Consider the following 27,504-nt stretch of genomic DNA (forward strand, 5'->3'; position numbering starts at 1 on the left):
GATCGCGTGTTCGAAGGCAGGTGGCCAGCCCCGGCGTCCTGGGCGTCCTGCGCGTCGGGACCCGACAGGTGAGGCGAAGGCGGCCCTGGCCCGGCGGGAGGGTCTCCCTCAGACGTGCCGAGCGCGCGGGAGGCGGTGCGGTACCGTGCCCGGCGTGAGACTGGGAAGTTGCGGGAGACTGCTGCGGACATCGCGCGCCGGACGGCACAAAGACAAGTTCTCCCTGATAGTCTTTTATTTCAGGTTATCTTTATTAGAACGTTGCTTCAAATTCACGGCAAAACCGATAAAACACCACTTCAGAACACGTTAAGCTACAGGGAAGTGAAAGCTGATTTCAGCAACAGAATGAACGTCAGCCCTTTTTTTTTTCTTTACAGAAAGCTGCTATAGAGGTAATGCTGCTACAGACTTTGCAGTCATACACTGGTGATACCCCAGTTCTGTCCAAAATCAGAATTTGTGCTGTAGAAACAAATACATTGCACTGGAAGTGGTTTGTGTTTTGGAGAACCTAGTAGTGGCAGAAGCACCAACAGAGAGGAAGATGTGGTATTGGTAAGCTTTATTTATGTACATTTCTATGAACATCGTCTGATGCTGTTAATCAGTAGCCTCTAATGGCTGTAAAAGATAGTATTTGAAGGCTTAAGATAATTTAATTTTCAATACATATGAAACACGTTTTGTTATAAAACTATCACTTTCAGTATAAAGTGAAATATGAATCTTCATTGTAGGGATATTACAGGGCTGTGCTTCATCAGCTCCTGTTCAATCTCTGGAAGATATCAAAACTGGCTGAGTTTTTCCTGTAACGAGTGAAGGTCCCACTCAAGTCAGTTACTCAGAAAAAAACAGACATGGTAAATGTGAATAATGATGTTAAAAGAAATAAGGGAATCAACTACTTACATTTTTATAGGTTAGAACAAGCTGGTTGACTGGATCAGACTGGAAGAAAATGCATGTGCTCTCAGAATTATCCCCTGGAGGGTTATAGTCTTTTGTCACTTTCTTACAGCTTTGACAGAACATCTGTATTTTCTGTCCTTGAATGAGTTAAAAAAGGCCTTCAGTTACTAAGATGCAGAGAAATCTGCTGAACAGTACTGCAGATACATTATGTACCTCGCAGCAGCAGGAAACAACGAAAGAGGCTCTATCTCTGGATTCTGCTAAAAGCACTAGTAGATGGTAATACATTGATTTCCATATACCAATAACTTAGAGAATTAAACCAGTGACTGGTATCATTCTGTTCCTGATATACAGTGCAGATGTCTTACATACCCAGACAGCAGTAAAACCTAGGGTATAAGCAGTCATTATGCTCAGAAAAACAAATGCACTGTTCAGAGGAGAAAAAAACAACAACACACTGCAAGATAACACAAGACAACAACTTCAGCAGAAAGTTAGGTTGTTCAAGTCTGAATTTATAGCATATTTCTTTGTACCACTCTTTCCTGTTTTCATAAGGCACTTGGATGTTTTTGTCCTTCTGGGTGAGTGAGGGCCTTGGGAAGCAATAGAAGTCTCTGCAAACTGCCTTTTATTCAGTGCATCTGAAAAGCATGATTCATCATCTTTCAACTTAAACAAGAAACAGTAAGCAAATAAAGAAGCTGCCTCTGGTCATATCATTACATTTTGATGCTACAGATTTGAGAAATGAAAACCAAGTGGTGTATGTAGATGTGTTTTTAAAAAAAATAGTCATTACATGGGTGGAAGGTAAGAGAGGGAGACAGGAATTTACTGTAAATAAGTGGTCCATGTAGGGAAATTATTTGGGAACCCAAACCACTGGTTTGCTTTTTGTGGTATTTTTACCAATTGTCAAAAAAAAATACCAGTTGTTAAATGTTTTTACGGGAAAGCTCTCCTGCTCTGAATGGCCAAAAATGACACTATACACAAGTTTCTTCTTTCTGTCAGTCTTACCTTGGGAGAAAATACCCCAGCTGTACACTATCCCTTTTTCTCTTCAGGACAGAATCAATTGTAGGGATGGTCTCAAGCCTATCTGGGATCCAGGAAATTACTTTGTTATCAGGTATGAGAAACTTATTTTCTTAGTGTCAACTTGAGACCCTCATGGATTTGCTGCCAGCGTCATTCTCCCAGCTGAGACTTTCTTAAGAGCAGAAAGCCAATCAGGGACAGATTTCTTGGTCTGATACCTACGGAGTAAGGTCCCAGGACCTACTTTTACATGGCATCCATAGTTAATAAGCTGTGGACAGTGATACAAGCCTAACTCTTCTTTGGTATACGACACGTCTCCTGTCATCAGGGGACCTGAAGCTGAGCATAGAAACTACACAGTTGTCAGTGCCTGCTGCATACTCAGCTGATACTGCCTTTAGTGCACAGCTGTCTCAATGCCACTGGATAGTCACAGTTCATGGCTGAAAAATTTGAAAAGAGAGATCTACGTAAAAACCATCAAGATGTGTCAATTAAATGGGAAACATGGAACAGCAGCACTGTTTCCAGTGCTGAAGTAATAGAAAAGTGATAGGAGTTTGAGTTTCTTTGGGAAATGAGAGAGAAATATCACATGAGGGATGTATTCTGTGCAAATGTGCACTGGACTGCACACATTTCCTGAAGTCCCATCATATTCTAGTGTAATAAATTACTTGTAAATACCAAGTCCTGTTAGACATTATGGACCATTTCACTGAGATACGTAATTCAGCTGAATTCTTCCCTATCATACCCACTCTCTTAAATGGAACAACTGCATCAGAAATCTGAACTAATGCTAATCAGATGGACTGAGCTGGTATGTGGACATTGCTAACAAAGTTATTCCCTGAAATGCTGAATTACCTGCAGTAAGCCAAAAATTAACAAGATTCTGAGCCCTTGCTGTGATTTATTACCTCCTTTTGGGGATAAGCTTTCTTCCTTCTAGGCTGCTTTAAAAGGAACACATTCTTATAAATAAATATGAAAAATAGACAAAAATATGGAAACGAACTATGTAAACGCAAGCCCTGAGGTATTTCAAGAACGCTAATTTTTATACCTGACACACAATCTACAACTGCCAGTAAGAAAGTTTTCTTTATGGCTCTGTAAAAATGTCCCATTTTTCTTATCTGTCTTACGCCCACAAGAAGGGGTGAGAGGTTGAGGTAAGAGCCCCATGGAAGCTGTGATCGTCGCCGAAGCAAAACCAGAGGATATTAAAGTGCTACATGTCTTTCCCTAACCGTTTGCTGTCTTCAGTTCAGTTCCACGGACCAGTTAGATTCTACAGGGTATCTGACAAAGCTGCTGCTTTTTTTGATACAGTTTCTACTTCTGCACCAGCATTTTAGACCATATAGAGTCTTGCAGAATAAAGGGACTTCTGAATAGAGATTTTAGTGGCCCCTTTAACTCATAATTTTATTCTATCTATTTATTTATTTATTTTCATGTCTCAGGCTAGCTTTGGAAGCTTAACCACACCGTGCACTGCAATCGCTCCCAAATGACTGTGTATCTTGCCAGCTTCCTACCTCTCTCCCTCTCTTTGTTTAGCCTGGATCTCCTTGGACATGTTTCCTCTTACAGAGCTTTCTGTATTTGCATGAAAATACAACTGGACATAGAAAAAAAAAGAATATATATAATAATTATGATCCAGTCTGTGCATGACAGTGAAGTCACAGAATCACAGAATGGTTGAGGTTGGAAGGGACCTCTGGAGGTCATCTGGTCCAACTCTCCTGTTCCAGCTGGGCCACCCAGAACAGGTTGCCCAGGACCACATCCAGGCAGCTTTTGAAGATCTCCAAGGAAGGAGATGTCACAACCTCTCTGGGTAAACTGCCAGTGCTTGTTGGGTCTATTCACGTGAAGTTCTTTGGAGCAGATCGTTAAGCATTTCTTTCCTTTTTTTTTTTTTTTTTTTAAATCAAGTCCAATTTTAATAATTTTTTTCTCTTTAGGCTTTGGAAAGAATAGTAACAAAATGGATCATAGGTCTTAGTTTTTAAAATGGCATTTCTTTCTCTGCCAATTCTTGGCAAATGGGCTTGGTATAAAAGGGTTTCAAGCAACCTGTGGGTGTGTGTACACTCTTGCATAGTGACGACTGTGGAAGAATATGCATGCAAACGTGCACACACAACGTATTTCATTTGCACATACTTACTTAAACAAGGTACCGCATATACAGATATCTGTTAAATATGCGTACGTATATGTAATGAGAGATATGCATGTGCTCATATGATGTCTGTAGATATGTGAACTCTTTAATTGCACATATACAAACATTAAACGAATTAGTCTTAGATGCCATCTTTGCTTTTTTTCATTAGAAAGGACATTTTAAAACCCTTTTTGTTCACTTCAGTTTTACTGTAACTAATACAATTCATCTCCTCACCTAATGGGATATTTTCCTCTAAGTATGTTAAAACTATTTAAAATGTATTACAGTTATTAAGTTGGGTAGAAGAGTACTTCTTGTAAAGCTTAGTCTTGAACTTCTGGGACATGGTTGTGCAGTGTAAGTTTTAGATCATTTCTCTTGTGTTACGGATTGCACAGCAGAGAACCATGCTGAATATCATGCCAAAGATCTAGAAGAAAAGGAATGAAATTTAGGGATCCACTTAAAAAAAAACATTATAAAAATAGAACGCGTATCTGAACAATTTTAAGGTTCTTATTGCAGAGTAGCAAGTGATTGCTTCTATCTACAAACCTTAAGATATCAGACAATTAATGTCAAAGATATTTCACTGATACTTAAAGCCAGGATTTTACATGCCCACATTGGTTTCACTGTTCTTTGTTCTGAATGGCCAGCATAACAGCCCCCAAATGTTAATTTTAACATAAACTGCACTAACATCAATAATTGTGACTGTTGGTGTTATGCCTAGCATTGCATCAAAAGCTTCTGATTTTCAGAATGCTTGTATGTGGAATATTGTATACACATTTGATGAAGAGAAGAGAATGATTCCAGAGGAATCGCTGGTACTGGTGTTAAGCATTGTGGTTTTACAGAGAAAGCTAAGCTCTTAACAGTTGCTACTCAGCACCGAGACTATACATTAGATATAAAACTCTATTCATGTTGGGGAACTAGTTTACTAGAGAGTATGTTAAAAGCAGAGAACAGTGGGTCTCCAGAGTCTCCAGAAATTTCTTTTTGCCACAATTTTATGTTCCAAAGCAGAGTTAGCCGCTACTGCCTGAGGCTTCGCTGCGAATGATGGGAGATGTCAGTACTATTGGGCAGTTAAATCACTGAGCTCACATCCCCATCCCGCACACCTTAAGGAAAAAGGAGACAGCTGATGAGTCACACACCATAAAGTGTCAGAAACAAGCATGGAAAAATGTACTGATGTGCTTCTCTGCTGAAGAGATTATTGCTTCACAATTTCTACTATATTGGAGGTGGGAAGCCACAGATGAGATGCTCTAGCGTATTTCTAGTGTATCTTTGTTGAGCATTGTGGTTATTGGAACTCTGTCCTACCAACACTGATGTGCTGCACTTTTGAGAACACCTTCACATTTTATGCAACTTACAGCTCAAGTGATCTAGGTTTGTTTATCCACTCCAGTTACCCTTTACCCACTCCACAGTTTCCATTACATACATAAACCCTTCATCTGCTTTGAATGTCCACATAAATCCATGAACCTCCTACTCTTCAGAGCAGCTAGAAGCATATTTCTTATAAATTTTCCAGCTCCTCATGCTGTTTTGGACTGTTGATGGTTTCTGAATGTGAAGGACGTCATGGCACACGCATGCTGGAAAATGCTTTCTGTTAAAGCTGTGTTTGATGTAGACTGCCCACTCCTGCCATATATGCCTTGCAGCAGGGTGACATCTACTGGTCACAGCTCTGTCACGAAGGAGCGCACCTTGGGAAAACAACAATACATACTTGTGGGAGAAGGTGGAGTGTAAGGAAAGTTTTAATGGTGCTTTAATGACATAATTCAGTGAATCGCTACCTATCACTAGGTGCTGTGTGTTTAGGAGAGAGATGCTGTTCTGAAAACTGTGCAGTTTAAATCCTGCTCCTTTAACACAGCGCATACTGATCACTGGATCCGTGACCTAGAAAATCTTTATATAAACTATACTTCACATTGAACCAATGTTACAGGCAGCATTTTCCTGAAAAGCCATTTCACAGGACACACTGAGGAATCTCACCAGCAGCTGCAAAACAAAGCTATTAATAAGGGACGGGGGACTGGACTCAAATACTGATAAAGAGAATGAGAGCATGGATTTACTCACTGTGATGCCAGCAATTGCAATTCCAACAATTCCAACTAAATGCAGATTAGCATCAAGTACATTCTGGATTTCAACCAGGCAGTTCTATTAAAAACAAAATTTAAAAATTTTTCACTCCTACAAAAATACACTCCAACTCTATTAATTCTGCTCACTAAACAACAGATGAACATTAAAAAGATTACTGCAGTCTCTGCCCTAACTCTTGTATCTATACTTTGTGTTTTGTTTGACAGCTCTCACAGCACATTCCCTATTTTAGTGAGACATCAGTACTTGCATGTGCTATTATGTACTTCTTGCCTGTACAGGCTGACACATACAAGTCATCTTACAATCAGTTTTCCCTCAACCTAAAACTCGTTCTGTGATATGCCGTGCTAAATAAAGATGTCTGGCCCTTCAGATTGATAGAGTACTGATAAGCAGATTCATCAAATGATAGAAATAACAGTATCATTCTTAACAACAAAATGTCTACTCAGGAGTCTCTGTGCAATACTAAGACAGGCACTTGCCAAAATTCAGCTTTCATGGGGTCTTTCATTTGTGACTCCTGTTCTGCTACATCCTTCTCATCGTGCTTTTCAGATGGTGTAATATTATCATAGCTACAATGGGATGCTGCAAGCAGGCTTCAGAAATTAGGGCAGGGTACGTTCCATATGACCTCCAATTTAGTTTTGCCTCTACTTTGTTCCATTTCATACAGAATTTTCTTACTGGAATTTGTGAGGTAAAAAGGAAGTTCTTTCTTTCTTTTACTTGTAGAATGTCTCCAATTTTACTGAATGATTGACATGAAAAAGTTATTAAAACAACCAGAACAGAGGACACTTGCCTTTGGCATCTGGATATTCTCTGGACAAGGTAATCCCATTTGCTGTTCCGTATTATCTTTACCACAGCATTGGAGCTAAATGAGGAAGAGAGTGTCAAAAGAAGGGGAAATCATAGACTGTTTCCTGCTGATAGTGAGTCAATTGATAACAAAAAGTAAGAGAAAAAATAAACAGATCAAGTCATAAATTTATTCCATGTACTAACTGATACCTCTGGTAGAGTTCCAACTGCATGGGTTCTCTAAAATCAATTTCAATTGTCTGTAGCCATAACAGACAAATTCCTACTAAAAAAAACTTCCAGAAGTATCTCATAGCAAAGCAAACAAGTAGATTTTGGAAAACCAGAACCCCAAATTCCAAGGAAATAGGCATGGAGAAAGTAGAAAGTCCAAATAGCACATACATAATTAGGGGCAATGTACAAAAGCTACAACTGAGAATTTTAGAATCTATTTTTTTGACAGAATATAGTGCTGGGTTTGGAGACCATAATAAATCAGTGTTTCAGAGGGTTTGTTTTTCCTGTTTGCATGTCTCCCACAAAATGCTTAGAATTCCTCTTTGGGTCAGAAATAACAGCCATGGGAGAAGGACAAAAGGGTCTGAGGTTGTAAAATGTTTGTTCTAAAGAACGTGGGAATGCTGTGAGGAGCAACAAAGCCAGGGCTTGATCTTTGTGGGAGGCAGAGTAGATAAAGGATGCATGCAAGTGGCATTCAGGAAGTCACAGGTTCTAATGCTGATTCAGATACTAACTCTGGGTGGCCTGAATTGAGTCACAAATTATGTTCTTTTATTTTTTTTTTCTACTTGGTTCAGTCTGTGACAGTCAGTCAGTTACTTCATGTTGGTAACACTGTAGTTCCTGGGACATTGGTCACAGGTTTTTCTCTGACAAAATAGAGACTCATCTTTGTACTTCTCTCTGCATTTTTGCGTATTTATTCTTGGACTTTAAAAGATCCATAATAGTCATACCTGCTGCACAACAAAGACCAGAAGCTTTAGCTCAAATTTAAAAGCCTGGCCATTTTAACTTTCAAAAGTAGGAATAACTTGTAATCTAAAACCCAGAATTTTGACGTGGCCATCAGGAAATGGTTGTGAGCCTCTGACTCCATTTTAAGCAACATTCAGTTCTATTCTTCCGTACCTCAGTGGGAGGCATTCTGAATTTTAAATGATAATGTGATAGTAGAATGGTAGTACAAGGTATTTAAGCTCAGGAGAACTACTCACAGCTAAGTGGTAGTGATAGATAGTCCTGTTGACCTTCCCCGGGTTTTTCATATATTCATCATAAATGTCTTCATAGATTTTCTGGACTTCCTGTATTGCCTGCAGAAATCAGACTTTCCAAGTAAGAGGCAAATAAGTCTTACCCTCAGTCCAGTGCAGACTTCCAGCTTGTGCCATCAACCTCTGGCGCAGAAAATTATTCTTGGTAAACTGAGGTAGACATGATAGGAAATATGGGAGGTTTTATAGCCTGATGACAATCAGAGGTACTCTGTATGGGTCAGAATCTGCTGTTTTCTGTGCTTTGGTTAGATGTTTTTTAGTTGGATAAGCTCAATGCTTGAATTTAATCACCCTTCTCCCAAGAAATACACCCTTATCATGTAGTTCCACTTGATGATCCTCATGGATGTAACATTCGACCACACAGATAGTCTTTCCTGAGGGGGCAAAAACTGCATCCCATTCTGAAACCGGACTTGCGATAACACAAGCTCTCATTTACTCCAGATAAGAATGTTAGAGAGTCTTGCTTGCAAAAGTCTCCTGGATACTTTTCCTGTTTATGAGCCAGCCTTTAGGTCCGTCAGCCACAGGAATCTAGAACTGTCCCCTTATTACCTTAGAAGAAGCTTGCTACTCACCACTTTCTTGCCTATGAAAGCGAATACTCCAGCAGTGACCTCAGCTGCAAATATCACCAACAAGCAAGCAAAGAACTGCAGAGGGAGAAGAGAACCTTATGTCAGTTTACTCTGCACAATGCGCTTTACGTGGACTGCCACTCAGCCCCTCATTCTTGTCCAGATCTCAACAGCCGCGCAATAACTGACAGAGAAAACTGGTGAACAGGATCAGTGACAAGGGCATCAAGTCAGGCTTCTTGTAATATAAAAACAAAGGTAGAAATGGCAAAGATTTGGCTCTAATGGTAGTTTCAAGAAAGATGAGGTAATTCTAGGAAATGCATTACAGGAGGCAAGCAATGGAACTTCATGTATGGAAGCGATGCAGTAGCATGATGGCTAGAGATGCTAGATTAACCAGTAAAAGGACATAAGACATTTCAGATCTTGGACAGGAAAGATCCTTCCACTAATGACACAAGACATACGCTTTTGAATGATTTTCCAGCACTTCCAGGCCCTTGAAACCTTTTACTTACTGCTCCAAGTAAGAACTGAGACTCGCGCGCTGCTCCACAGCACCCAAAAAATCCAACCATGGTCATGAGAGCACCTGCTCCCACCAATACATAGAGTCCTGTGGAAAATCAGAATCAGACAAGAATTTAAGAAAGTTTTTCTTTCCAAAGTCTGCTAGCTATTTTGTCAAAACCACCCATTTGTAAATAGCAATGGTCTCTGTCTCTCACAAGGAACATCTGTTACACAGAAAATTTGCTCTCACCAGGAAAGGAAACTAAAGATTTCTTCAGAACTCTTGGAGAATCATGGAGACAAATGAAAAGACTTCCACCTTCCAAGTTTCCTGTTCCCAGGGTAGCTCAGTCCAGGAAGAACATACATTCTACCATCCCAAATCACTTTACAGCTCTTCAGTGAGGAACATAAGGCAACAAATCCAACACTGCTTATTTCTATGAAACCTGGGGCTGAAAACGTCCTGTGCTGCTATGCAGGGGCGGAACTCAGAAAACTACCTGGCAATCTATGTTCTACCAGTTGCCTGGCAGTACATAAAAGAGGACATTTGAAGATCTTCAGGAAAGGTACAGGTATTACAATATGATGTCTCTCTGAAATCAGTACTTTGGGTGGGGAAAAAGGTGAGTGCTGTTGGAAAGAAGAGGAAGATTGGGAGAACACCTTGAAAGCTGTTAGAGGAAGTGAATGAAACACTAAATTTGTCAGCTATGGTTCTGAGCTTGGCCACTGCCCAGAATGGAAGTTTGCCTACAATTCAGTGATTGGTAGTACGGCACCTTCCTTTTACAATAACTAGCTGTGTTACTGCCTGCTGAGAAGCAACATTCCAACATCATTAATGTACATTTTTTCCCCTCCAGTATATAGATGTAAGTATCAAAAAATGAGACAGCAGTAGCTTTTGAAGGCTAATAGTATCACTGCATTATGACAAGAAGACTTGGAAAAGTGTTGCCTGAAAATGGATAGAATCACAGGACCATACAAATCACATCAGATTTTTTTTTTAAAAAAAGGTGATTCTGTGTTTAAGTAGTAGAGTACCTAAAACTTACAGGCCAAGAACCTTGCATGCTTGGCCTACAAACTCTGTCTCATGATGCATGCTGCCTACATCTGAACTGCAGGATACCCTCCTAAACCCCTTATTTCAGTAGGCAGCATCAGAATGGTTTTGCAGCAGCCAGTGGCAATACTGCATTGCTTTCTTGTTCTGGACATTCACAGCTAAATGTTTTGCAGTTGTTGAATTACTGACCAAAAGATATCTGCATGTGGACAAATTTAATGACATAAAGAAAAAAACAAGTGGATCATTAGATCAAATGCATTAAGAGGATAATGAAGCAATCTATGTATGAAACTGTCAACAAAGGCCAGGCCTGACCCAAGTACAGAATATGGAATATGGCAGTATAGCCCCATTCTTAGAACAACAGATCTAGGATCCCAGCTGTGTTCAGAACTTGGCAGGACAAAAACTGTAGGGGTAGGGGGATTAGCATTCATTTCTGCCATCTCTAAAGCTGCTGGAAATACTGATCTCCTTTCCTTTCCTTTCCTTTCCTTTCCTTTCCTTTCCTTTCCTTTCCTTTCCTTTCCTTTCCTTTCCTTTCCTTTCCTTTCCTTTCCTTTCCTTTCCTTTCCTTTCCTTTCCTTTCCTTTCCTTTCCTTTCCTTTCCTTTCCTTTCCTTTCCTTCCCTTTCCTTTCCCTTCCCTTCCCTTCCCTTCCCTTCCCTTCCCTTCCCTTCCCCTTCCCCCTTCCCCCTTCCCCCTTCCCCCTTCCCCCTTCCCCTTCCCCCTTCCCCCTTCCCCCTTCCCCCTTCCCCTTCCCCCTTCCCCCTTCCCCCTTCCCCCTTCCCCCTTCCCCTTCCCCCTTCCCCCTTCCCCCTTCCCCCTTCCCCCTTCCCCCTTCCCCCTTCCCCCTTCCCCCTTCCCCCTTCCCCCTTCCCCCTTCCCCCTTCCCCCTTCCCCCTTCCCCCTTCCCCCTTCCCCTTCCCCCTTCCCCTTCCCCCTTCCCCCTTCCCCCTTCCCCCTTCCCCCTTCCCCCTTCCCCCTTCCCCCTTCCCCCTTCCCCCTTCCCCCTTCCCCCTTCCCCCTTCCCCCTTCCCCCCCCCTTCCCCCTTCCCCCTTCCCCCTTCCCCCTTCCCCCTTCCCCCTTCCCCCTTCCCCCTTCCCCCTTCCCCCTTCCCCCTTCCCCCTTTCCCTTCTTTTTCATACGGGCTTTATCTAGGACAAAGGGAAACCAGAGTACAGAATTTTTCTTTCCTCACTTGTAAACATGAACTGCTTGATCTGTGCTTAGGTAATACATCCTTTGTGTGTGGTGTCGTTCCTACCAGACGACAGCTGTGTTTGGGCCTTGTTTCTGGGTGCCATGCCAGACGAAGTACCAAAGACTGTGCAGCGTCATATAATTCTAGTCTTGGTCTTGTGTGGGCAACATGGAGGACACAGAGATCTGCCGTGCTGATCTACTGCTTGAAAAAACAGCTTCATTTCCTTCCCCAAGCTGTACGAGGGGACAGGAGCTATAGACTGTGCACACTAGATGGCACAGTGAGCCTTGCTCTCAGCTTTGGTTACTCAAACTTTTCATCAGAATGTTTAGTATTCTCAATTACAAATTTAAATATTTTAAAATATGACCCAAATCTTCAGGGTTAACAGAGCTGCCAGGACTTACTATTAGCAGACCTTGTGTGACCTAGACTAGAAAGCCCTACAAATGACAGTTTGCAATGATTGTTTGGAAAATGAAAAAACAAACTGCCAATATACAAGTGCAGAGGATGTAGCCATACTGCCATGCAGGTGCAGCCTTTTTGAAGAAGGCAGACTCCAACCTGCTGCCTGTTCATTAGCTGTCCAGCCACTGTATATTAGCCAGATATCCATCCCAGCTATTGTGATTCTTCTCCTCCATCTTGTGTGCTCTGCTTCCTTTCAGGGATTGCTGCTGAGGAAAACATTCTGCTAAATAGTAATAAAACAATTATAATTAATATGGCTTTGCCAGATCTGTGATACCAGATATGTGGGATTTGCTGCTGACTCTGTTGGCAGTCCACATTATGTGTTTTCCAGATTTTTAATAGCCAGCATTTTGGGACTTAGTAGGACTGAGCATTCTTTAAGCTAATGCTTGTACACATTCACAATGCAGTGGCTTTCACTGAGGGAGGGATATACAAAGATATATGTCACTCAGGAGTAGGGATCAGCCCCTTGTTGAAGGAGAGCTGGAAAAAGCGCTAGTCTTAACTTCAGTTGCAGAACCTGCTGTTCAAGTGCCAAACACTAAAACTGCCATTTTCTGAGATCTCCATGGTAACAAATGGAGTATAATTATGGAGATGTTTCCTGGGCCCTTTTCCACATGTCACTTCCTACTTCAGTCCCTGCAATTACTTACTAGGCAACTTAGGAGACAGACTTTTTGATTAGGAAGACTCGAGAAATGTCTTCCCATTTCTTTTTGTTGCTTCGTGCTAGCAAAGACAAAGCTCTCTGAGACTCAGGGATGAGACCACTTTCAAGAATCTTTGTTTCCTCATGTCTGAGAAACAGGCTTAGCATTTCACTTGCATGACTCACAGCTAAACCGCTACCTCAGTTTAGAACTTCCCTTTTAAGGCATGCTACAGGAAGAACTTCTCACACTACTCACTAAACAAAGCTCAGTTTGCTGCGTGTCCTGGTCCCATAGTTTTGCCAGCCAGAAGTTTAAAACCACTTTCTTCCATCTTTTGTTCAGGAGAGTTAATTCCAGAGTTTGTTCTTGTTCAGCCTGGGACTAGTAATTGCTGACACTTAGAGAGTTATTTCTAGCTGAAAAATACTGAGGACATGTAAAAAAAAAATACTCAGAACTAAATACGCTTTTAGGTGTCTACTATATATACGCACATGTAACCTTTCAAACAGGCATAAGACACTTGAATTGTAGAATGGACTGGAAGGGACTTCAAAGATCACCTAGTTCCAACCCCCCTGCCATAGGCAGGGACACCCACCACCAGACCAGGCTGCCCAAAGCCCCATCCAGCCTGGCTTGAACACTTCCAGGGATGGAGCATCCACAGCTTCTCTGGGCAACCTGTTCCAGTGCCTCACCACCCTCATAATTTCTTTGTGATACCTAATCTAAACCTACCCGCTTTTAGTTTAAAGCCATTAGTCCTTGTTCTATCACTGCACCCCCTGACAAAGAGTCCCTCTCCAGCTTTCCTGTAGGCCCCCTTTAAGTTGGCTCAGGTCAAGCTTTTCATCCACCAGTACCCCCAAGTCCTTCTCTGCAGGGCTGCTCTCTATTCACTCATTGTCCAGCCTGTATTCATGTTTGGGATTGCCCTGACCCATGTACCTTTAAAAGTACCTTGTAAAAAATTCAGAGAGACCAGGTTACTTCTCAGCTTGCACTGAGGTTTCCTAGCACCCAGAGGCAGGTATGATTTTAAGGAAGAATACCAGAGCAACAATTTCAGAAACATCCTACATGATGTCAGTATCTGGGACAGGGAGCTACAATTTTATTTTATTTTTTTTCCTAGTGGGCTGTAACAGCAATGTAGGCACAATCACCTCTAATTCTGTAATGGGAATAGACCTAAACTAAAAAGTGAGTCTCTCTAGAAGGGGAAGAGAAAAAAAAGAGGGTGACAATGATGCATTGTATGGCATCCCTTAGAATCACGGCTTGACCTTGTGACATTGTCCGCTGATGGCTGTCAAACTTGGCTACATAGGATCAACAAAGAAGCAGACTAGTCCAGAAATTTGGTGGTATTAATGCCATACATTGCTGTGGGGGTAGTATCACATGTCAGAAGTAACTAAGCTTCACTAAACCCTGTTCCTTTTAAAAAAAGTAGGACGGAAAGGAAAGCTTTAATCAGCTTCTATTCATAAGTGCTTCCATTGTAAAATACAAAGCCTTGACATGGCCTTCAGCTTGGCATCCACAGCTCAGCAGAGAAAGAAAAAACAAACACACTTAGTTTATAGTCACAAAATGGAACACATTTGATAGCTAGAAAATCTGACACAGAGCTTCTCCACAAAGCATGGCAAAATGAAATGTGCAAGTCAGGTCAAGGCAGATTTGAGAATACTGTCTAGCTGCAGCTTTTTGTGCAGCGAAAGTAGAAAAGTACATGGCAGAAAGGAAGCAAATGTTTTTGGCCTGTACAATGTTTTTTTTTTCTTACCTCATTTCGCCTCTGTTCATTTCCTGATTCCTAATTTGGTATCTTTTTTGATCTCTGTCTGCTAATGGAGAGGAGAGTTTGATAACTTACTAGTCGCTGAGTTCATTGTTGTACTGTTTGGCACCACAAATCCCATACAAAAGCAGACATCAGATGAAGAGAGAATACTGAAAACAGGCATATTGCTATGACATTAAAGAGGGCAACCATCAGACCTATAATGACAGAAACCTGCCAACTATGTGGCTACCTGCAGCTCAAGAATATTTATTGCATACCTTCGTGCTGGAGCTAAAAAGCAAGTCACTCTCAGCCCCTGAATGCTAAAGGCATGCACTTGGACAGAGTACCAACTGTCCCTAGAACCAGAGTCCCTCTATGCTCCCATTGCAAAGAATCATGTGATAGGCAGAAGTGTGTACTGCCAATGTTTTACGAGGCAGAAAGGAAACACTGCAACACAAACCAGGCAGATAGGAACCTACTAATGTGAAAATTAAAGCCATTCTTATTTCATACAATGCATGAACTATTATCACCACCATCAGATATAGTCTGCCAGCCTCCTAGACTGGTAGAGATCTAATTTCACAGTCTGAAGTAGATCACATTCACAAAGTTGGTTTTCTTCAAAATCTTACTGACAGCTATGAGACACAAATCTGTGCCTGCAGCATACTGCAAAGAGTCAGAGCAGACAATTGTATGCTGTCTGTCTGGCTTTATTTCACATGGGTTTCTTGTTTACCTGGCTGCTATGGTCACTTTCCATTTTAAATAGTTCTACTCTTTCTTTTTTGGGCTGAGTAACTAACACTGAACAAAATGCCAACTGTTCATACTCTACTGAGAACACAAGCAGCTCTGTTCTTGGCATAAGTGATCCAGAGGCAGTGATGACAGGAGTCCTAGAACCCAGACACGACCTGAAGAGAGTTTCCTGCAGTTATATGTGAATTACAGTGTTGGAGGCAGATGTGCTTCTCCCTAGATAGACTGAGGCTCTCAGACCCTCAGCAGAGCACCAAGGAACCTGTAGTGCAAGTGTACTGTTGGAAAAAATGAGAAAACACATGTAGGAGTTGGAAATAACAGGCCAGACAGGAACAATTGTATATGTTACATTCTGTGGCGGAGTCAGTTTTTGAAACAGGCTCGTTACTGGACATTACCATTTTTGTGTTAAAAGATTTTTAGTATAAATTTATCTGTTAAATACATTTTCAAAACTAGAGAAGAGAGGCAGAATTCTCTGAAGGAAGATGAATTTCTGGAGAACTGGAGCATACCCTTAATTTGAGCATAATGCACATACGTAATTATGTGTTGTGTGAATACAATATGGTTAATCTTCCTGGGACCACAAAAGCATTACAGATACTGGCCAGTTCGTAGGCTTCTGCTGGTACACAATTCCTGAATTTCAGTTTAAAAGCAACCTCACTGTAATAACATCCTGGTTTAATGCCTCCCCCTTCACACAGAATACCAGCATTTGTTACATATCTTGGTCACATGCATCTCACAACTCTGAATAATTATGTCCCAAATTCACATAAGCCCAAATGTATCACATATCACCTTCTCAATAGTCTTCAATGGCTCTGTCAATGTCTACTTCACCCTATACTAAGGTTCACTGAAGTAAGAGGTGTGAGATCGGTATCAGTTAGGTTCTTAAACCCAACAGGCAATTTTCAGTGGGCTTCATTAATGCCAGCAGAATTGCAGATTGCATGCAGCTTGACTAGTGACAGAAGAGCTGATATTAAATCATATTTGGAGCTGTGTGCGTTTTTTAGTATCCCTGCAAAGATGCTACAAGCTGGCTTGCTGCCTCCCAGCACCTTTGCTTATAGGAAACATCTAGCTTCTTAGTTTCTGACTGACAGTGTAATGAAAGCAATTGGCAACATAGGTACATAGTTCTGCACAGAACCATATTCTTTTTTTCAAGCATTGCTAGACTGAGGGTAAAAGATTAGTAAGTTGACATACACTCAAAGATGACAAACAGAATCAGCTGTACACAGTGTCGTACAGCCTGCTACAACTATTCACTCATGCAAGAACATTACAGCCTTTTTTGCTTTGGAGCTTTTCCTAGATAATTAAAAGTGTTGAACCTGTGGCGCTGGACTCTGGCCTGCACAACTCTGTGCTGCCTCCGCATGGGCAGTCTGACCAGAATAAGATACAACTGCTTGATCACTCACTGAGGTAGGCCATGGAATACCCTACATACTCAGTGAATCATATTGTAAGAGTTCAGCATTTGCAATGACGAGACCAGCGTGCAGACACTTAGGGTGACTTGCAGCTGCCCAGAGAAAAGAGAATAGGGTGCATCAAAGAAAGAGATGGCGAAACTGTCAGTTCAACTGTTGCTGCTGTGTGGACTGAGCTAGCTTTTTGATAGCTGCACACAGAGGGAGTAGGGTGGGAGAAAGACAAGGATAATTTACCAGGCAAAAAACATAAACTGTATTATCATGCTTAAGTGATTAATTTAAAAAACAACCCTTCTGGATCTCAGCACATGACACATATAAAACAAATAATCTGAGCTAGATGGACAGATTATTTTTATTTAATTGGCTTGTTAGAATTCTGACTTTGTGGTGGCTTTGTCTTCTAGGTAAGAACTCTGCCTGGTGTGATACTGGCTCATAGGTACTGATTGCTAGGTTTTATGATCCAGCATAGAGACTGAAGACTTTTAAACCACTTTCACTTTGAGTAAGGTAGTGTTTTTTGGTGGTGGTTGTGTAGATTTTTTTTTCTGGTAGCGGGGTGTTGATTATCATATACCAAGATGATTTCTTATGCAGTAGCTTTCATTTTCCACTCAGGATCACTATCAGCCTTTTCTAAACAAACTTTATTCATTGCAGAAAAGACTTGCACACAGGATGATAGGAAGAAAGACAGACAAACTCACTGCTTATATCTTAGGTACAGACTAAAAGCCTCTGCAAAGTCTAATGCACATGATGGCAGGAACACTCAATGGTCCTCTTGTGGTTTTGCATCACTATACAAAGGCTACTTTGTCAATAGTTCTCATTTTCGGGCTGATGGAATTTGATAGGCTATGGATTTTGGAGAGAAAATACTGCCTACTAAAGGTACAGTGTTTGACTCCAAAATACGTGAATAGAATAAAACAGAATGAGGCACAGAAGCAGAGAATTGTAGTTTACATGGATTTAACTGCTAGCCAGCTCCTGTTTGCGTGGGCACCCATTCCTATGGAGAAAAAATACTAATATCCTTCAACTCCAGACATGACTTCATATCCTAAGGCATGCACCATCTAATTGTACCTTTCAAAGCCAGAATGATCACTCATGCTCTCATAGACCCCAAGAAAAAGCCACAGCCACCCTGAAACTTCCATCCACAGCTGGTCTGGCTCTGGATTGCAGCATGGATCATGGAACATGGGCAAAGAGAGCATAATATATCAGAAAGTTTGTGATCTCTGGCTGTGCAGGAGAAGCAATGACTCAGTGCTACCCATTGTAAGAAGAATCATCCAGGTTGATCCATTCACATTCATCATTACTACCCTTATTAACAGGGCTTCATTTTAGTGCTACTGGCAGTGATGTGACCCTCTCACTTCAGTTATTAGGGGTACACAGAGTTTGTCCTCTGTGTTGTCCATGAAGCCAAAACAGATTTTCCTCTTCATCCACCAAATGCAAAGAGAGGAGAGCAAATGTCTTGAACTATCCTTTAAAAAGCCCCTGTGTTGGTTTTTACTTAACAAATGCTCAACTTGCACTCAACAGGCACTGTGTCTTCTTGTTTGTGGTTTAGGTATTTTTAAATTTAAGAGCATCACTACTACAAAGAACTAACGAAGAACCAATCAATTGCGAGATAGCAGAAGGTTCATGTCAGGTTCACACAAGCATCTTTCTTACCCTTCTGACTGTAGCAGACTTTCCTGCTCAGTAAAAAGCACACGAGAATCTTGGCACAGAAGCCTCAGAAAGGAGGAGAGAAAGATCTTTTTTCCATTTGGTCAGTACAGTGTCACACACAACTCAGATAAAAGAGGTGACTGCCCAGCTATTGACCTTTGCTTAAAATTATTATTATTTACTGGAATACAGCTAAGAGAGGAATATATGAAATCTACCAGAGCTGAACTGCAGTAAGAAGAGGAAAGGTACGTTTTTGCCTAACTGCCCTGAAGCACATGCACAAAAAACATACTATGAGATGGAGTAACAGGAAAATATTGTCGTGCCTGCCACTGCAGTGAGAACTCCAAAAGCTGGAACTGGAATGAGAGGATGTCCAATTTTAGGAAGCTACTCCTTGTATATAGTTGAAAACTTATCTTCCACTCCAGGGTGCGGTACATTCAGTAGATTAGATGGAGACTGCGTGGGTCAAAGAGTTCCAGTTTCATCCCCTTATGTTGTAGGTTAAAAAACTTCAAGCTGCAGTGGGGAAGATGGATCACTGAACACAAAACCACAAGCAACAGAAAAGTAACACCACATATGTGCTTGACCTCAGCACTGCTGCCTGCAAGTTGTTCTGAAACCAACAAAAACATTTCAGTGGCTGGAAAAGATGAAGAGGCCTGGTTGCCAAGTCATGGCCCAAACCATTCCAAGGGGTAGAAGAGACAGCTGGACTGCTGCTAAAGAACAAGGCTATTTAGAGAAACTCATTCTGGCCTATTGGAAAATGCAAGGATATAATTATCAATTATTTTAAAATAAAACAATTTCAGATCCAGGAAAAAAAAAAACACAAAACTTTATAAGGAAGCAACAGAGAGAAACTGGTTAGATTCAGCTGGCAGCTCAGTACAGGTACAAAAAGAGCAGAATGTGCTGCTCTTTGGAAGCAAGAAAATGAGATGTTATCCACAAGACGGTGATTCTAGACAGTGCCTCAACCTACAAAGCAGTGCTTCAACCTACAGACATCTAAATGCAGCTGCAGTGTCCTTCCAAGCACTGATGCAGAGCTTATCTGATCACAGGGACTTGGGTTATCACAAGGCAGCCATAACAGTGGTCAGTGGAACAAAGTTAAAGAAATTGTTTTTAAACATATGGCCATGTGTTTGTATCTCCACGTCACGTTGGTGATCTGCTTTCTCTTTCAGCCCTTTGGGCAGCTGCATGTAGTGTAATGCACAATATTCCATATTAAGAGTTGCTATGCAGAATTCTGGCTGTCACCCAAAATGCATGTTACCGTGCAAACACACAAAACCAAATAAACACACGTGCAAACACACAAAACCAATGCTCCTAGAAACTCTGTGAGGTGGGTTAAATGCACAAATGTCAAGCGGGACTTAAAGTTGAAGTCTCCTACAGAGCTAAAGCACTTGAGACCATCAAGTGCAGCCTTGTCTGCTGCTTCTGTTGAAAAACAAACCAAACCAACCAACCAACCAACCAACCAAACAAACAAAAACAAAACAAACACAAAAACACACTAGTACTTATCACTGATCTTTTACTATTGCCTTAGTGATTGTTGACCTCTTCAGGTTTCTGACTGGCTGTCCCATCGGTTGTTAAGAATTCATAACAGCATTTAATGTAATTTGTAAGGAGGGAGGGGAGCATATATATTTTTTTGTTTAAGAGACATGCTCCATTCAGAGCACACTGCCTATGATAAAAAAGGGCCAAAACCTTGTCTTAGAGTTCAGCCAAAAGTGCAATTTACAGGAATTCTCAACATATTTATGTCCTGTTCCTTAGCACTTCCTCTGCTAGCAGTTACATATTACAGCATTCAGCACTATAAATATATGTAATAATCAGCCCAGTAGTTGAATGTCACAGTATACGACTAAACTTGTACAAGAACATTCCTCAGGACTTCCCAAAATGAACAACTCTGAATAGCTTTTGTAATTCTTATTCAGGACTGAAGCAGATTAAATCTTTCAAAGATTTAAATACACATGCACCAAAGAATATCTTGTTTATACAGTGTTACAGTCTGCACTGCAAAGCTGTGAAATGACTATGGTGCTTATTCACATGACAGGATTTACTGCTTTCTGGTTTCTAACAAACCAACGGTAATTGAATTTGAAGGCCAGAACATCTCTCTATCTTGTTGAATCTTCCAGCTCAAACCTAAGTAGATGAGGCAGGGAAGAGTTTCAAGCTACAGCATAGGAAATTCAGCAGGTATAAGCTGGATATGGAAATAAAGGTGGTGGTCCCATATGCTGCCAATGTAGCAGCTCAGATGTAAGAGGAAAAGTAAATCATATTTCCTTGTCCCTCTGCATCAGAGGAGATGCTACAGGGTATTTTGCAGCATCCCTCAGGCCCCAGTCAGATTTCCATCTGAATGGTCTTATTCAATCTCTTAAACTCCCAGAGAAATGTTGCTGGACATAACACTCGACCCATCTATTCCCTCAGTACTGTACAGTCAGATCTGTGCCTCTGGCCTTGTTGCATATGTCAAAGAAGCTTTGGTTTAGGACTTTGGTGTATCAGAGTCAAGGTCTCCATTAAGAAAATGGGGGTATTTAAAGTAACTGCACAGCCCAGTCAATATTCCTGTGATGGGTAACTGACTGCTAGGACATTCTGAGTCAAATTCCATTCTTGTACACCCTGCCAGGGTGGCTTGATGGCCAAGACAGGACATTCACACATGGCGTTTATAGATGGCAAAAATGATTGTACCAATTGGATTTTATTGGCTGAGTCTATATCAAGGAGTGAAAAGGGAAAAAAATCTGACCCTTCTTGCGTAAAGACAAGTTGCAACTACCAATGGATGGAGAAATGCAGTTGCTGGCAGTCCTAGACAGCTGCTATTTCAGGACTTCTATAGACATGTAACAGGTTGTGTTTCCCAAAAACCCAACTGCAAATCCTAGGGAGAAAAAAAAAAGTTAAATGCCTAAATTAGGTATGACCAATAACAGTCCTGTGGGCATGGGGAACTTGTCAATTCATGCCTAGGTTGGATAAACGGTTCTTGGGATGACTGAACATCGTGCAGTTTTCAGCTGTGGAAGGATTTGCTCTGATACTTAAAACCGGGCTAAGGGCCTCTGTGTGGAGACACAGGGAGAAATGGTGAGCAAAAGTCTTACTCCTCCACTGGTACGAGAAGCATTCAGAGATGACATGGTTGTTTCATTGATTAGCAGCTGCACAGAAAACTCTGGAAGGATATATTGATGAGCCCTATGTCCCAGTAGTCTCTGACCCATCTCAACTTCTACTGCAACAGCATTAGCACAATTCATTTAGGATATGTAGGAATTCAATCAAGTGTGAAAGAAGAGTTCAGTTAGGCCTAAAGAAATTAATGCCAAGCAGAGAAAGGATGAAAGCCACCACCCACATGGCACACAGCACCAGAATACCCGTTTTGTGCAGCTCAGCTCAGGTATTGTTGGCCTTCATATAATTCAATGCATGAGGTGTGTCATGTGCCCTGGGATGAAACCAAGGCTAATGGCTACTGCCATCACAGGCGCTTAAACTTACCAATGAAGAAATACTCTGGAGGCTTTTTGTCTGAAGCAAACTCTGCCATAACCCCACCAAATCGCAGCCATAGACCAAAGGCAATGACAGCCAATCCTGCCAGCTGAAAAATACATAGACTAGTCAATACTTTAATAACAAATGTCTGGAGAACATCAAAGAAGTGTCGTCAAAGAAGTGTCAATAGCAAGTCCCACAGTTCAGAATTGCACAGTCAGAAAATTCAGGAAGCTCATGGTAGTATTTGATAACAATGAATTCGGTGCAATGTATTTATTTCATTCTTTTGGCTTCTCAGTATAGTGGTGCTTATGAATTTACTAGTGGCTTTCAAACCTTTTTGTGTAAGCTCTTTTAATCATCAAAACTTGGCCTGAATCACAATGGGCAAAGGCTTGGGGCAGGGAGGGGCAAGGGTGGTGAGGGAGTCAGTGCCCATGGGAACAGACAGGATGCAAATCCAATGGGAACACTGCCCTCCTTCCTACCAGAAGACCCAGAACTGCATTGTAGCCATACCATATGCAGGAGGCTACTGAGAGCCTCGGCCTGGAGTCAAGATGCTGTTACGGCAGGAAAAACACTATCGGGGGGAGTGCTGCCAGACCAGGAGTTGAGTAGCAGTGGCATGACTCAAACCAAACTTACAGACAGAAATAACTTCATTTGCTTTTTTCAGCCCTCTAATCTGTTTTAGGGCTAAGTAACAGCCCGTTGGGCTAAGAGGTGCCCTCTTCCCCTGTATGAATCTCAGGTCCAGCTCCAGAGTCACGAGATACATGATGGTATGGAGAGACCAGCTGGACGTCAGTCACACCAAACTACAGAAGATCTTTTGGCCATTTCAGAATTGCTGCTGCTGCTCAGTTGTGAGAATGGTTCTGTTTAGAGGCTTACCAGAAATAAAGGCTTATATTGTTCTTAGGGATGTGCTGAAGTAAAGTGTCTTTGGACTGATTCTGACAGGGCATTTTTCCTATATATTGGAATCCCTGTCAGAACTAGGAAATAAAATGATTATTACAGTGCACAATATCTTTAACCACAGAAATAATTAACAAAGAAGCATTGGATACTGTCAAATTCAAGGAAAAAATCCTTTTAATGCAAATGACTAGATAAAAATGACATGTCAGATGAGGGAAAACAGCTATAGACAGTGGTCCCAGACCCACAGCATGCCGGACATTTATAAACCTGCCAGGCAATGGCAAGTCTTCTGGCAGTTTTAGCATCCTGCAGGACCAAGCACAACACTGTGCAGAGAGAGTCCAAAGGAGGGCAACAAAGATGGTGAAAGGTCTGGAGGGGAAGACGTATGCAGAGTGGTCAGGGTCGCCTGGTTTGTTCAGCTTACAGAAGAGAAGACTGAGTGGTGCCAGGTCACAAGGGAGAGCAGAGGGACAGGCGCTGATCTCTTCCCTCTGGTGACAGCAACAGGTCCCAAGGGAACGGCATGGAGCTGCGACAAGGGAAGGTCAGGCTGGGTGTTAGGAAAAGGTTCTTCACTGAGAGGGTGGTCGGGCACTGGAACAGGCTCCGCAGGACAGCGGTCACAGCACTGAGCCTGCCAGAGTTCAAGAAGCATTTGGATAGTGCTCTCAGACATAGGGTTTGAGTTTTGGGTGGTCCTGTGTGGAGACTGGAGTTTAACTTGATGATGGGTCCCTTCCAACTTGGGGTATTCTTTGATTCTATGAATGCTCCCTTACTCTACTGATGGAGGCCCAGAGCCCAGGTCTGCAGCAACCGCCCAACCTGAATGAGGTTTATAAAACACCTATTGCTTACCATATCCGTGGAAGCCTGGTAGGGTGCTTTTTGAGCCTGTCCTGCATTGCCAGGCACTTGATTCAACTAGCATAGCTACAGCAAGCAAAAAAGGCAGGCAAGCATATGGCTGAAGAGCTTGGGATCACAACTTCCTTCACAGAAGGTAAAGAACAAGATGTGCCGCATCGTAGAGTGTGAGAATCCCCTGCCACTCTGGTCATGGCATTTGTACCTCTCCTGCTTGCAGGCTTGGGCTCAGGCTGTGGACTGCTAGGGAGCAGCATGAGCCCCCTCCTTCTAAGTGATTCTGGTACTTTGGATGTGTTTGAAAGAACGCCCCCAGTCCAGCTGAGAAGATGGTTTCTGCCATTTCAGTGAAAAGACAGATAACAAAACACAAGTAATTGTCACTCCTGTGAAACAACATAAGACAAAGCTTTGTCCTTCTTACTGACTTGCAGCTGCAGCTGAGCAACATCATTCTGCTCCCAGAGCTTGAGCACAGCAGCACTGTGTACCCGGAGCTTGCAGCGCTGTCACCAAGAGGGAAAAGCATTTGGTTTAACTGTGTTTAAAGCATAAAGGAGACAAAAGCCCAAAACTGGTTGCCCCAGAGAAGCTGAACAGGATTATTTTGTGACTTTTTTTTTTTTATTATTATTATTTTTTTAAACAGCAAGAAAAAGACATTTAAAAGGCCACATTTCTAATTGTTTTCTAATGTGAAACTGAAAAGTTACAGGAAGAGAGTACACAGCATAGGGGAAAGTGAAAGAAAAATGAAAGGTAACAAATTAAATTGTGCTGTGGAACTGTGAGCCTATAGAAAAGGTGTTATGATTGGAGAGTGGGCATAGCATTCTCTGATCTCTTGAGGGTGTCGCAATAAACACTGTTCTTTACCACATTATGGTAGCCCACAGCAAAGTAAGTACAATATGATGCAAGGACTTTGTCTTCCAGGATGAACTTGTAAAAGTAGCAGCTGTTGGCTCACCATTTGAAATGATGTTATTAAGAAGCATCACAACGCTGTGGAGAAGGATTGTACTACATACACTGCACGGGATGCTGGGAGACCCGCTGTGGCCTCCTGTTTGAAAAGTTAGGCTTGTTGGGGAGATGCTCGCTACTTTAAATTGTCATTAAAGAAAGATGCTGTCTCTTCTCAGAAGTGCCTTCATACATCAAGGATGCGTTTTTCCAGGAGGAGATGTATCCTTATGAAAAAGTCGAGGGCGCTAGCAGGGCGCTCCTGCAGCGCAGGCAGCCTGTCACGCCGCGCTCCGCTGGGGGACTTGCGGACTTCCTCTGGCGTGGGGCAGCCCCGCGGGGCTCTGGGGTGTCCGGACGCCCCGGCAGCGCGGGCAGGCGCCCGACACCGCGGCAGCCTGGCCGGCCGCAGCCTGCTGCCCGCGCGCTCCGGGGCGCCCCGCCAAGCGCGCCGGGCTCCGGCCGCTCGAGGCGCCGCGATCCGCGCCCCGCCGCCCTCCTGCCCCGCCGCCGCCTGCGCCCGGCAGGTGCCGCCCCGCCCCGCCCCGCCCCGCCCCGCCCCGCCGGCCGGCGCTCACCCAGAAGCTCAGGTTGAAGACGAAGAGCAGCACCTTGACGCGGCGCATCTCCTCGCGCGCCGTGCCCATAGCGGGCGCGGCTCCGCTGGCAGCTCCCGCGGCGGCTCGGCCCGGCTGGGCGGTGGCTCCGCGCGGGGCGGGGCCGGGGGCAGGTGCCGGGCCGGGCGCGGCGGCGGCGGGGCCGGGGGCGAGGCCGGGGCGGCCGGGGGCGGGGCCGGGGCCGGGGCGGGCCGGCGGAGCGCTCAGGGTGGCGGCGGCGTCGGCAGGCGGCGGGAGGCCGAGGGTGGCTCTCCGCGACCGTGCGCGGGGGCCGGGCCCGCTGCCGGCAGGGCGCTGTTCCCCGGCGCCGGTGCGAGGAGGCCGGGCACGGGGCGTGCAGTGGGGCCCGGCCGGCAGCCGCCGCGGTGCGGGGCGCGCCGGGGCAGCAGAAGGGCCCTGCCGCCTTTCCCTCTGCGTGCGCCGGGTTAAATCCCTCTGCCCTCTCGACGTATCACAGAAGGCGTGCTTCCAGGGTTGAGAGGCTGATGTGTGAAGTCCAAGGATAGCGGGGAAATGGCCGAACTCCTTAAAATAGCTTTCCCTCACACGCTTCAACAAGGTCCCCTAAAGTTCATCTTCCAATCACTAATACTTCCACTTTTCTTCTCAAAACTTCACCAGAAATGCTGTCTCTGTTGTCAAAATCTTAGATCTTTCTCTTACTTTTTTTTTTTCAGCTGCTATTTTCTTTCAAACAGTCTTAGAAAGTAAGAGTTTGAAGCCGCTTGCAGGACTTTGACAAATGAGCTCGAAGTAAGGTAGAGTCTCTTGAGAGGTGGGGTTTCTATGCTAAGCATTTCCTCTCAGTGTTTAATGAATAGAGCGGCCATTTCCTGTTTTGTGCTGTATTACTGTGACTAGAGTTTCACCTATCCAGTTCTGTGTTTTGGAATTAGTTTTGCTCAAGATGTGTATGGAAATTTCCTAAGCCTTTTTGCACAGATGCTTAGGTTTTGTTAATGTGAATGCAATTGCACTCGTCTAGCGATTCAGTAATACTGGAAGATGTTGAAGATGGTTTCTGTTTTCCCTCACTTTGCTGTTTATTTTTGGCTGCTTTAAAGACTGGCAGCTTTTTTGGAAAACCATCCCAAATAGTTTATTGTCATTGCAACTGCTGAGTTTCATTAGGAATCTCTTGTTCCATTAGCAATGAAATATACTTTTTTGTTGTTTTTAAAGAAGCATTTGACCTACTTTAAGCAAACCTCTGCCATTTTCCTTCTTTTATTTGGAGTGATGCTGTGCTAAATGGTACTGACTTACCAGGTCCATTATATTCCTCCTAAGTTACCGAAATCAGGAGTCCATTTGAAGAGACAGAATAACTTAATGGCAATTCATTATCACCTGATATTTGAATCAATAAAAAAATCTAAAAGGAGGAACAGTTTTGCATTGTCTCATGAGGGCAAAATAGATAGCTTTTGAAAAATTTCTCAATTAATTTTCATGCTTGCTCTCCCAAACGGTTTAGGAGTAGGGCATTCAGCCTTCATAAATAGTAGATCTCCATGCTGCATAAATCTTGCAGTGAATGAAATCCACTGCAAGATCCATCCGTCCAGTTGAACTGATGATAACTATATCTTCCTATGATGATAAATATGTTTATGCTAGCAGTTTCAACTGGTGCCCTGAATAGTGACTTCAATTTGATATTCATTCTACGTGGCTGGGTTTTTCTGGTCACTTATTGTTGCAGATACATTTATTTTAACTTTTCATTGCTTCTGGAAGAGAAGTCATTTGCAATGAAAAGAACATATTCTCTTGATATCTAGCTCTTTTGTCTGTAGTCATGAAATGTGAGATCGCGCCATGTGGATTTGATTCAATCCTTTTGTGATTATTTTTTTCTCAAAAA

General features: G+C 42.8%; 1 protein-coding gene across 2 annotated transcripts; it reads right to left on the minus strand.

Annotated features, from left to right (window-relative positions):
• Nucleotides 1–229: 229 nt before the first annotated feature.
• TSPAN2 (tetraspanin 2) lies at nt 230–25,752 on the minus strand. 2 transcript variants are annotated; one of them, XM_066983083.1, is made up of 8 exons: nt 25,599–25,752; nt 22,255–22,357; nt 9,530–9,627; nt 9,009–9,083; nt 8,365–8,463; nt 7,122–7,196; nt 6,281–6,364; nt 230–4,589 (listed from the first exon to the last, which is right to left on the minus strand). In XM_066983083.1, the coding sequence occupies exons 1-8, from the start codon at nt 25,665–25,667 to the stop codon at nt 4,524–4,526; spliced, it is 669 nt and encodes a 222-aa protein (XP_066839184.1). In that variant the 5' UTR covers nt 25,668–25,752; the 3' UTR covers nt 230–4,523. The 2 variants fall into 2 exon arrangements, with proteins under 2 accessions (XP_066839184.1, XP_066839183.1); XM_066983082.1 differs by lacking the exon at nt 230–4,589 and adding an exon at nt 5,088–6,199.
• Nucleotides 25,753–27,504: the final 1,752 nt, after the last annotated feature.

Source organism: Anser cygnoides, chromosome 25 (genome assembly GCF_040182565.1).
Source record: "Anser cygnoides isolate HZ-2024a breed goose chromosome 25, Taihu_goose_T2T_genome, whole genome shotgun sequence".
NCBI lineage: Eukaryota > Metazoa > Chordata > Aves > Anseriformes > Anatidae > Anser > Anser cygnoides.

Excerpts from the sequence above, each read along its gene's own strand:
- TSPAN2 (XM_066983082.1), bottom strand. The coding sequence starts at position 25,667 with ATGGGCACGGCGCGCGAGGAGATGCGCCGCGTCAAGGTGCTGCTCTTC. Across the intron at positions 22,358-25,598 it reads TCTTCAACCTGAGCTTCTGG|CTGGCAGGATTGGCTGTCAT; the intron begins GTGAGCGCCGGC and ends TGTATTTTTCAG. Across the intron at positions 9,628-22,254 it reads TCCAGAGTATTTCTTCATTG|GACTCTATGTATTGGTGGGA; the intron begins GTAAGTTTAAGC and ends GATTTTCCACAG.